The following is a 12,506-nucleotide window of genomic DNA, read 5'->3' as shown; positions in this document are numbered from 1 at the left end:
GTGTGAGTCCAGGGTGAGTGATGTCTGTGTGAGTGCATGGTGAGCAGTGTGCCTGTGTGAGTCCAGGGTGAGTGATGTCTGTGTGAGTGCATGGTGAGCAGTGTGCCTGTGTGAGTCCAGGGCGGGTGATGTCTGTGTGAATGCAGGTTGAGCAGTGTGCCTGTGTGAGTCCAGAGTGAGTGATGCGGATGGGTGAATGCTGGCTTAGTGATGTGTCAGGGAAGGGCGAGCAATGGGTCTATGAGTGCAGGGTGACTGTGCGAATGCAGGGAGAGAGATGTATCTGTGCAAGTGCAAAGAGACTTGTCTGGCTACTCCCAGAGATGTATTGGCCAAGATACCTCTTTCTCAAATGTGCTTAAGAATGCACCATTTGCCCACTCTTTTTTCAAAATGTTCTCGTGGGAGAACCCCCCGAATCCCCCATAGGTGGTTGGGCCTCGCTCGCTGCGCGCGCTCGTCACAGTGCAGTATTTACGCCCACCACTTTCAAATGTCACCAGCCGCCCCTGCCTTTTAAATGAAAATTACAGTGTAGGCATAAGGTGATCACATATCATTTCACACACTGACAAATCTGAATACACAATGTAATACAGCAATGTCTAGCACCATCCCCTAAATGAATATTAAAAAAAAACCTTTGACCTAATGTCAGATGTGTCAGTACGAATCTAGTTATACTGAAAACATTGACAGTCTTAAGTATCACAGTAGTTTAAGGAAGAAAGTCTTGAAAATTTCCAAAAGGCTTCCTCAGAGTTCTTAAAGAACACTACAGCACGTCAACACAGAGCATTATATAAGTGTCCAATCTGCGGCTGGGCTGCGCCGCGCCGCGCCGGGCCCGAGAAGAGACCTGCACCTGGTGTGCCCAGAGAACCAAAGGTGTGTGCGGAGCTGCGGCTGTGTGGGGTGACCTGGGGCTGCGATGTATACACTCACTGCACTGACTGCATGCCAAGAACAACGGTGCAGGACGCTGCTCACAAATGGACAGTGACAAGAATGACAGAACAGAAGGTAGCGCTAGCAACCCTAGCCTATGCGTTAAAAACACACGAATGTCCATTTTCGCACAACAATCTCCAAAATCTTTTCCCATCTTCCTACCTCGCAGATATTTCATTCGCCCCTTGAAAGCCTTGTAAGCGGCCGTCTGATTAATTCCCAGTCCTTATGAGGTTAGATTTCTCACGTCCGCGCTCATAAAACTAAATCTACTTTGTAAGCCTCATTCAGATAATTAGAAAAGTATCACATTTAAGCAAGAATATTGAGCCACAATGCCCGTGAATAGCCGAATTTAGAGACAGGCCTGCAAACACTAGTCCGCGGTGACATTTACACAATTCCAATCTATAATTACAGAAACACGGCATGAAAGGGCCCTTTGTTATCGGGAGTTATTCAAAGTCACAATTTAAACAAAATGCGACGAGGAGAGGGCTTTCACGCACTATAAATAAAAATAAAAAAAAAGCAGCACTGGCAGCAGAGGTGAGGGGGCGAGGCTGCTGAGCCGAGGCTCAGGCTGCACTCCAGACTCCACTCAGTCACAACTTGTAAACCCCACACCCCCACCACTTTCAAATGTCACCAGGCGCCCCTGGCAATGCAGTGTAACAGCTCTTGCCCCTACTTACAAGTTAACCGAGCGTCAGAGCGTGCTGCTGCCTGCAGCCCTTCTGTCTTCAAGCCGGCAACAGAGAAGTCCGACGACAAGGTCAGGTCAGCCAGCAAATCAGCAAGAGCACTGGCTACAGGCAGCTGAGGTGAGAACTAAATAATTCCCTGAGCCTCAGGGGTGCTGCGCCACACAGAGACTTCAAAAGAGCAGAGGCAGGGGGGCGAGTGGCCTATGACGTTACCTTATGCTGTGACTATCGGATCATTTGAGAGGCGCCAGGTCAAATGCAGGGCCATTAGGACACACATCACCTCTCGCACTTCGCACTTTTTTTCGCGCGCTAATGGCCTGCCAATCTCCCTCTCAGGAGGTAGAGGGGAAATTTGTTTGACGCCTCGTCACCCCCACCCTTGTCCCCTGTGTCCCCCCCACTCCAAAATCTGGGGGGGATATGTCCCCCGCGTCCCCCACAGTTCCTACGCCCATGAGCACAGGTGCCTCTCTTCTTGTTCTTTATGACCCTCCCTCTTCAGAGCATGTGAATGACCCTGCCTTCACTGTCACAATTATGGTGAGGTTTTTCTGGCGCTGGCAACGTGGAGTTGCTTACGATAACTGTGGTAGCGGTCTAGTTGTTCCGGAGACGGAACAGGAAGCAGCTAGGCAGGAAGCGGAAGGCGGCCAGGTTGTTTGCTGGCGCCGACCGCAAGAGCAGTCACGCAGCCCCGGCGCTCCCAATAAATACTTTACTTTTAAAACTAAACGGAGTCTAACATCTTCATTACAATGGCGACGAGTCGGGATCTCTAAAGACCCGCGCAAGCACACGCTACCTCGGCGATTACACCCGCATTGTGCGTGAGACACAAAATAAGCTCCGGAGCGCGGCAGAGGAGCTGGGACCAGTGAAGTTTTGGCGCGAAGGTGAACCACCACGTCCCCATGCCAAGCAACTAACAGCCAGCCAGCCAAGCATAGTGCACCACCCTACCAAGCTGGAAAAACGCCCAGAAAAACGCCCAGACAGCAGAGGGCACCAAAGGACAGTGAGGGACCACTGCTGACAACCAGGAGGGCACGGCTGTGTTGTGCACTGCGGAGGAACATCACCTGGTGACCAGGTACCCGGGCAGAGTGACACACGCTGGCGCAAAAAGCAGGCCCATCACGTCCAGGGGCGGTAGGGGCAAGGCAGGCGACATCCGACACCACTAGGGGCACGCTAGTGGAGGAGAGCGAAGAGGAGAACGGGGGAGACGAAGGAGTGGAGCAGGACGCTCCGGGCAGTCCGACCAGGCAGGCAAACGCCGCATCTACTGGAAGGAGGAACGCACCAACCATGGCGAACCCGAGCAATTCTCTCACGCAGCTGGTGCCATTTCTTACGAAGAGCGGAGAACCTGAGAGAAAATGGGAGGACTGGAAGAGGTACTTCCTAAATTACCTGGAGGCATTAGAAGAGGAGGGCGACACCCCATTCACAAGCAAAAGAAAAAAGAAAATTTTGCTCCACAATTTAGGCCCAGAAGGGCTCAGGATCTACGACACCATTGTGAAAGGTGAGAGGACGGCGGGGGACGCGGAAGTGTTTGATCACGCCATTGAGGATTTAGACGCACATTACAGACCAGTGGTGTGTGTCGCAATTGACAGGTTCAATTTCTTTCAGAGAAAGCAGAAAAATGGAGAATCAGTGGACGAATACGTGGTTGCACTGAAGAAGTTGGCCATCACCTGCAAGTTTGGAGCCCTACATGATGAACTCGTCAGGGACCAAATAATTATGCATACCACCAGCTCTCACATTCAGGAGAAGCTGTGGGTCAACGGCGACGCTCCCCTCAAGGAGATCTGGGCGATGGTAAAGAAGGCCGAGTTGTCGAAGAGGTGCGCTCAGGCGGCGAAGAGAGAAGCCCAAGAATCTCAAGCGGTGTGCAGAGTGATGACGCCCAACAGAAATGACCGATGGAAACAGAGTGATGCGAGGAGGAACCAAGGAGGTAGCAGAGCAGAGTTCCATGCAAGACCGCAGTCGGACGGCAGGACACACAAAGCGGGTAAAGCACAGTGTTACCGGTGCGGTAGCAGCTCTCACTTGGGCAACGACAAGGCATGCCCCGCCTTCAGGGCCAAGTGCTCCTACTGCAACATATTCGGACACTATGAGAAGGTGTGTCGCAGGAAGCCCAAAAGCGCAGTGGTGCGGCTGGTGGACCAAGAGCAAGGAGGGGATCCCAGCGACCAGGAAAGTGCAGTGGAAGAGGAGGAATTCCTCTACATCGACGTACAGATTTTGGAAATGGATGGCTGCAACACGGATAGACCCAGGCTAGACATGCACATAGGGGGAGTACCCCTGGAGATGATTGCGGACAGTGGAGCACCTATATCTATAATCCAGAGACGTGTGTGGGAGAACGATTTCGCACCCATTCTCAAAGACACTTTGTTACCCATGGATGTGAGACCGGTAACGTACACCGGACAAAAGATTCCCATGCTGGGCTATTGTCCACTCATGTTCGAATTTAGAGGCCGGCAGGCGCAATGTAAACTGTATGTTGCTGAGAAAGGCCCATCTGTACTAAGTTGGAAAGACCAGGGGGCATTGGGAATTCAACTCAACCCGGGTGGCATAGAGAAAATTCTACTGATGGACATGGAAGTCAAGGAGAATGTGCAGTTGTGGCGGGCAACGTATCCGAGAGTCTTCAACGGGCAGATTGGTGAGCTGAGCAAATACACGCATCTCATCAAACTCAAAGAAGGAGCGGTGCCGGTAGTGCACAAAGTGAGGAACATCCCGTTCCGCAGCAGAGAGGCGGTACAAATGGAATTGGAAAGGCTGGAGAGGGAAGGCGTCATCAGAGCGATTGAGAGTGCGGAATGGCTATCTCCCCTGGTCGTTGCCCAGAAGCCCAACGGCAAGGTACGTCTATGTGTAGACCTGAGAGAATTAAATAAGAACATTGTCGTGGATAAATTCCCCCTTCCGCGCATCAATGAGATGTTGGCAAAAACTAAGGATGTCACATGGTTTTCCACGGTGGACCTATCATCCGCCTACCATCAAGTGAAGCTTCACCCATCGTGCACACACCTCACCTCCTTTATCACGCCATTCGGGTGTTATGAGTTTGTGAGGATGCCGTTCGGCCTTGCCTCGGCAGCGGCCGTATTCCAGAAAATAATGCACAAACTGTTGAAAGACCTGAAGGATGTCCTTTTCTTCCAAGATGACATTTTAGTGATGGGGAAATCAATGCATGATCACAACGCAAAGCTTCACAAGGTGCTACAGAGGCTGCAGGATAATGGGTTGACGGCTGAATGGTCCAAGTGCAGTTTGGGAGTTCAGTCTGTCACGTATCTCGGTCATGAGATTAGTGGACAGGGAATAACACCCAAGAAGGCAAACATCAGAGCCATCGAAGAGGCACCCACTCCAGAAAAGAAAGAGGATGTTCGGTCATTCTTAGGAATGGCTGAGTATTACAGCAAGTTCATCCCACAGTTCGCAACCAAGACACACTTTATGAGACAACTGCTTAAGGATAGAAACAGGTTCCAGTGGAGTAAGGAAGAGCAAGCAGAGTTCGATGCACTCAAACGAGAAATGAGCACTGCAATTCCCCTCAAGGGCTTCGATCCCAGAGCTGAATCCGTTCTCACCACGGACGCAAGTGACCGAGGCCTAGGGGCAGTCCTGATGCAGAGGGAGGATTCAGGTGTGATGTCTACGGTCAGCTTTGCCTCCCGTTCGTTGACGCCTAGTGAGGAGAAGTTCAGCGTGGTGGAGAAGGAAATGCTGGCTGTAGTCTGGGCAGTGGAGAAATTCAGGCAGTATCTATGGGGGGCCAAGTTCCTTGTCAAAACGGACCACAAGCCATTAGTTCGCGTCCTGACGTCGAGCGGACATGATCATGCCACACCCAGAATCGCCAAGATGACCCTCCGATTATTGGACTTTGTCTATGATGTTGAACACATACCGGGGCCACAGAACAAAGTGGCTGACTTTCTGAGCAGGGCGGCGGCCATGGACGAGGCACAGAATGAGGAAAAGAATGAATGGGAAGGATATATGGTAGCAACCATTCAGGACACTGAGGAAGTAATAAGTGCCCAAGACTGGGAAAGTGCCTACAAAGAAGACACGGATCTGGAAGCAGTGAAAGGCTACGTGACACATGGCTGGCCTGAGAAGAGACATTTGAAGGAGGAATTGAAAAGGTACTGGGAAGTTCGGGAGGAGCTGTCTATAGCGGACAACCCTGTGTTCCTACTCCGTGGTGACAAGGTGGTACCACCCCAGAGCATATTGGAACGGCTGATGTCCTTACTCCATGAAGGGCACCAAGGGATCACGAAGACTAAAGCGTTGGCCAGACAGGCATACTGGTGGCCTGCCATTGATGCACAAGTTGAACGGCACGTGCGCAACTGTGAGTCCTGTGCCAGGGCTGACAAATCTCAAAGCATGCTCAGGCCGCCATTGGGAAGATTTCCTATTCCGGAAGGTCCATGGGAAATGTTATCGGTGGACATAATGGGGCCAGTCCTGGACAAAGATGGTACTCCGAAGTATGTACTAGTGGCAATTGATAAGTATTCCAAGTGGCCGGAGCTGCAAGTATTGGAACAGGTGGACACTGAGGCGGTGATACGTTTCTTGCGCACCACGTTCGTCAGCGAGGGCATCCCAAGGATCATCACCTGCGACAATGGTCCCCAGTTCACGTCTGAGAAGTGGATCGCCTTTACCAGCAGGAATGGCATTGAAGTGAAACACTCCCCGATCTACCACCCCGCTGGAAATGGACAGGTGGAGCGCTTCAACCGGGTGATAATGGGCACCATACAAGCAGCTATTGAAGATGGCCTAGATTGGGAAAGAGAGTTGGAAAAAATGATTTGGGCATATCGCATTACACCCGGAAGTACGGGCTATAGCCCCTTCAAGATCTTAAGAGGCAGGGAAGCATTCACCAAAGACAATGCGGCCTGGAAGAAATTGGTGGTGCAGAGCAAGTGGTCACCAGCGGTGGTAAGAAAGAACCTGGAGAGAGCACAGGACATATACACTGTGCATTACAACAAAAGGAGGAACACGCGCAGTACGGAATTGGACAAAGGAGAGTGGGTGAGGGTTAAACTCGCCATCAAGAAGAAGAAAGGGGAAAGTAAGTTTTCTCCACCCCTCAAAGTAGTGGAGCCATACTCCCGATCTGCACTGCTGAGCGACGGAAAGGTATGGTCTATGGACAGAATGGCCAGGTGCAGCAAGATAATGAAATGGGAGGAGGAGATAGAAGAAGGAGCGGAACAGGTCATTGAAGAAGGAGAAGGTGAAGTGAGTGTGAGACAGGAAGAGAATGTCGGAGGAAGTGGTGAGAGACAAGGAGAGAACGTCGACGCGGCTGATGGGAGATCTGCAGGTGAAGGAAGAGAAAGGGGGAAGCCAACAAGAGAAGGAAACAGAAGAGAAGGAAGTGGTGAGAAGAGAGAGAGAGACAGAGAAGAGGAAAGCAATAGAGAACTAAGAGATAAAGGTATGATGGAAGGTGAGAGGAAGGAAGAGAGAATGGAGACTCGTGTAGGAAGAAGAACCAAGGTGCCGGAGAGATTCAAAGATTTCGTAATGGACTAGAAGTAAGACATTGTAAATTGTTGTGTGATTAAAAGGGGGGAGATATGTGGTAGCGGTCTAGTTGTTCCGGAGACGGAACAGGAAGCAGCTAGGCAGGAAGCGGAAGGCGGCCAGGTTGTTTGCTGGCGCCGACCGCAAGAGCAGTCACGCAGCCCCGGCGCTCCCAATAAATACTTTACTTTTAAAACTAAACGGAGTCTAACATCTTCATTACAATAACCATAATTTCCAATGTAATAGGTCTCACATTTGTGATAGTTTGAGCTATTGGCATTGTACATGACAATGCCTTTTATTTATCTGTTTTAAAAACCAATACAAAAAAGGCATTGTCATTTACAATGCCAAAAGCTCAAACTCTCACAAATGCGAGACCTATTGCATTGCAAATGCTTGTTTTAAATCTTATGGTTCAGAGGAAGCTACTTTCCAGAGCTATGTAGGCGATAAATCCGGATTAACTGCCTGAGGAGAGCACATATTTATTTATAAGATTTCTTCCCAGACGCTCCCCCACCCATACAGTTGTTAGGCCAGAACGCAGTTCGCGTGATCTTGTTTTGACTGCTACATCACACTCGTCGCTGCCTTTGCCCCAATCCCTGCTGCCAAGTCAAACTGCTACAGCACTCAGTGTGTGCCAGCGATGATGCAGAACTTCTGGCAGATGTGGGTCAGCAGAAGGGAGGCGGGGCCACGGCTGTCTGGGGGGCACTGCCGAGCGGACAGGACCTTCCACTGGCGCTCCCAATCCCATCAGTCAGCTGAAATGGGTCACGGAACCTCAGCTGACAGTTGTAAATGGCTCAAATGAAGTATCAGTTAATTTCAAGATCTTGTCGCACAAACAGGATGTGATTTTCCTCATTGGTTCCCCCAACGCTGTAGTTTTCTATTGTTTTTTAGTTTCATGTTCTTTATTGAGCGGAACTCTCGTGTTTTGCTTCTCGCTTTTGAGTTATATTTTCTTTAATGGGCAGAACTCTCGTGCTTTGCTTGTCGCTGGCAGACGCGCCCCTTTTCCTGCCCTCTCCAGATAACCAAACAAATCTTTGTGATTTACTTTTTATTCCCCAAATGATAATAATTCTCTGGAGAAACTTCGCGCTACAGTCGACATGTTCATGCAATAATAGGCATATTGAACATTTCTGACTGTTCCTACCGTGCCAGGGCTTACGTCGGTCCCCAAGGTAAATGTGTTCTCCTTCACACATTGCAATTGCATTTTTAGGTGGGACGCTTGGCAGCATCGAGCAAATCCCTGGACTGAACAGCAAGATAGACTTGAAGACAACACGGCAGGGAATGGTGTTTCTTCTGCTCTCCGAGTCCACGCTGGCCTGTGGGGTGGCTTGTTTTGTTGCACGGTCGGGTTTCACTTCCCACACGTGACGCTGTTGTTTTACTCCTGGCACTTGGCAGCTCTGGAGCAGGGGGTGTGTCTGCGCCTAGAAGTCGCCTCCCGAGGGAGGGGTGCGGGGGAAGGGGGGCGGTGGACCCGCACACGCCGCGGTGATTCAGGAGCTGCGCGGCGGCTCGCGCCCCTGGCACAGGCCGGCCGCGCGTGCAGGGAGGCGGGGAGCCGAGGGAGGGCCGGGCCTGGCGTCGGTGCCGCCCTCCCCCCCTGTGCACACACGGGCCGAGCACGCGGCCCGGGCTCCTGCGCTGTTTATCTGCTGGTGCCCGCTCGGCGGCGGGCATGGACGGCCGCTGCCAGTAGCTTTGCCCCCCTGCTCCGGAGTATGGCGGCCGCCATGGGCGGCGGTGCCCGGCTCCAGCACCACCGCAGCCTGGACTCCCCGCCGCCGCAGCAGCCCCCGCGGAGGCGCGGCATGGACCCCCGCCGCAGGCAGGCTGCGCTCTCCTTCCTCAGCAACATCTCTCTGGACGGGCGGCCCCCGCGGGACGACGAGGAGGCGGCCCCCTCGCCCCCGCCGCCCGCGGCCCCCTCACCGCCGCCCGCGCCCCCCGAGAGCCCCCCGCCGGAGCTCGAGGAGAAGGACGCCTTCGCCAGCTGCCTGCCCGCCCTGCAGGCGGTGGTGGCGACGCCGCTGGCCGCGGTGGGCACCCGGGGCCGCATCAACTCCTTCACCCCGGGCATGCCGCTGGCCGCCACCGTGCCCTTCTGCAGGCAGCAGTCGGCGGGACCCCTGGCCTGCTGGAGCCCGGAGCAGCTGGTGGGGAACGTCGCCCTGGAGCTGCAGCAGCGGTCCCGGTGAGTGGCGCACCTCCGCCCCCTGGTAATGCACGGTGCCCAGCTGACCCCCCACCCCGGTGCCCCACTGACCCCATCTCCTGGTAATGCACGGTGCCCCGCTGACCTCCACCCCTGGTAATGCACGGTGCCCCGCTGACCTCCACCCCTGGTAATTCACGGTGCCCGCTGACCCCCCCCACCCCCCACCTCCTGGTAATGCACGGTGCAACGCTGATCTCCGTGCAGAACTCTTGTCTGCGTATAGGTATGTATTGCAGCTAGAGAGATGGTTCACACGCCTGTCCTGCAAGCCTAGCAGGGGGTGAAAGAAAACTGCCCCGGGTTATCGGGCATAGCCATCCATTTGAACCAGTCCCTTTCCCAGGCATAGAGTGCAGTGATAACGGGCTTCGACTACTACTTCATGCAACACACTATCTGCTGAGCGCCACCCGAGTGAGATGCCCCCCTCCTTACTTTCGCCGTCCCATTTCCCATAGGGGTCGTGCGTACGCCGATATTCAATTACGCAGCCCCCTGAAATAATCTTCCAAATGGCTGGCACTCTGGTCACCATGTTGACTTTCTCGTGGTTTTGGAAAATATTTCGTGATTTGATGTTGCGTGTCTATAGTGAGAAGCTGTCACTTCTAGTGGTGTGCTTTTAGGGGATAGTAACTGGGCGTACTTGTGGTACCCTCCCATCAATATTTGGGGCATATCAGAGGACCTACGTATTTATTAGGCACATCACCATTAGCAACCACAAGTTGTCGTTTGGTGGCAGCGTCAGCTTTAGTATACAGTGGATATTATTTTATAAATTGCGATTGTTCCTTACAGAGGAATCGTCTATCCAGGAGTGGCGCGTGAGCCTCCCTTATGCTTCGAGAGATTTGCCCTCCTCTGCCTCTCGCATAGTGGGTGGAGGACTTGGTCCTCCAGTTCTATAATAGTGCCATTACCGACTGCAATGACGTAATCGGAAGGCATGCAGATATGCAGCAGGGTTGTGTAAGCCCTGCTACTGCTATAATGTTAAGTAGTCCAATTTCTCCAGGTACCCATGCATCATCAGTCTACATACCAGTGAGGAATGCCACACTTTGTGTCGCACGTTTCTTCTTGACATCCGTACCTCAATGCATAATATATAGCACATGGAAAATCCAAGTAGAACAATGCATTGCAATTGTGAGCATTCCACTGTTTGATTCCCACCTTTTGATACCGAAGCTTAAGCACGGCCCATATGAATTAGCAACATCCATTAATACGTGTGCATGCGCCCCTCAGTGGCGTTAATTTTATGGGCCTGAGAAGGATGAAAAGCTCTGTGCTGGCTTCACCATGAGTTGAAAGCAGTGACCTTCGCATCGCCTAGATATATCGGCAGTAGGAACGCTAATCCCCAGAGGTGTCTTAATGGTTATACTTGAAGGCCCAATACATCAGGTGGTAATATAGCTGAGAGGGTTAGGACACTTGCAGAAGAGTTGTTTATTCAGCAGGTGACAACTTTAAATCATAGTAAAATAGCTCTGCTGCAGTGTGCTCTGTTCAATCTGCTGGGTACAGGTTTGAATCCTTGAAGGTTGCTCAGTCACCTCAGTGGGTGGTTGCAGAGATCGGGTGTAACCTACAGGTCACAAATTCGAATGCTGGGAAGTTTGCTGAGTTAAGTGTGCAGATGTTGCCAAGAGCTGAATGTAAAGCTGGTGGCATAAGCTTGACACCCTAGAAAACTACCTCTAGCTTTCAGTCATCTAAGCCATTGATTATGAGTTATGGGTATTGGTAATTACTGCAGGCTAGGCCAAGTCAAATAGCGCATGATTTAAGCGACTTACCTGATCATAACATGTGCATTTGTAAATTACACGTTCAGCCCCAAAGGGGCATCTTGGTGCTGAATAACAGATGTTTATTGTTACCCAACTCAATGTTAGCCAACTCAATGATCACTAGTTCAAAACAGCATGAGGGCAGGGGGTGGCCCATCCGTTTGAGCGGAGGAGCGTCGCCCCACCTGCTGCGAGCGCAGCATGAGCACACATAAGTAAAACGGCATGTCAATGCCATTTACTTAAACACCTCAATGCGATGGAAGGGGATGGGGCGGAATCCTGCAATACGATTACAGCTGCCCCTGCAGTGCGCATGTCGGATTGGCCGGCTCTATACTACGGTCAGCACGACATGTGCAGTGTGCACCCAGCAATCCCCTGGCTGTTTTACAGCCAGGGGATTGCTGGCACAGGCCCCCAGCCTTAACTTGAGCACTGTTAGCCTGCTCCCACCAATCCTGGAACTTCTTTCGGCATGAGAGCAGGTCAAGGATTGGTTGTATTGGTGTCCACTGAGTAGGAAGGAAGCACTTCTCATTGGTGCTCGTGGACGCCGATAGGGAATAAAGGTGCGGACCAGGGGAGCAGTATATTATGAGTTTGGCGCCTTAGTGACTCACCATATTTTTATAGTTGTAGCCGCCACTGCATGAGGGATTTATTGTAGACGCCACTGCATAGGGATTGATTACATACGCTAAATACTGCATGTCTATGGTCCACTTGCACCATTTACTGCATGTGTTATTTACTGCATGTGATATTAAGACCTGTGGTAAGTAGAACCTAGTTTACAATTATGAGAACACTGGAAACTACTTTAAAGTACCAATTTAAAATTTGAGGTATGCCAAATTTGTGTAATTAGTTACACAAAATTATGGCATAATTACATTAAATTACCTTTAAATGAAAATCTGTCATTTTGCACTACAGTTTAGCGCAAATGCATCCTCGTGTCAACTTTGACGCAAAGACGTAATTCTCTTCAAAAAGTGCAACACATAAAAACAAAAGCATTGTGCACAATAGCTTCTTGCATTCTGCGTTTGCTGTCAATTTTGACAATGAATGATGCAGTTGGTGTAATTTTTTTTACCACAAAAGGTGAATAATTACAAAAAGTGACATAATGATCTAATTTCGGGGATTTTGCGTAACATGAAATTCTCGAAATTA

The 12,506-nt window shown here is 51.2% G+C and overlaps 1 protein-coding gene across 1 annotated transcript in view; it reads left to right on the top strand.

The window, feature by feature from the left end:
- The first annotated feature begins 8,795 nt into the window (after positions 1-8,795).
- Positions 8,796-12,506, top strand: part of CABLES1 (Cdk5 and Abl enzyme substrate 1) — a 586,999-nt gene continuing 583,288 nt past the window's right edge. Inside the window, exon 1 of the mRNA XM_078687424.1 lies at positions 8,796-9,498. Within this exon, the coding sequence (XP_078543550.1) occupies positions 9,026-9,498 (473 nt within the window). The 5' untranslated portion in view covers positions 8,796-9,025. The remainder of the gene's footprint in view (positions 9,499-12,506) is intronic.

Source organism: Lissotriton helveticus, chromosome 4_1 (assembly GCF_964261635.1).
Source record: "Lissotriton helveticus chromosome 4_1, aLisHel1.1, whole genome shotgun sequence".
Lineage (NCBI taxonomy): Eukaryota > Metazoa > Chordata > Amphibia > Caudata > Salamandridae > Lissotriton > Lissotriton helveticus.
This window is presented reverse-complemented; position numbering and strand designations above follow the sequence as displayed.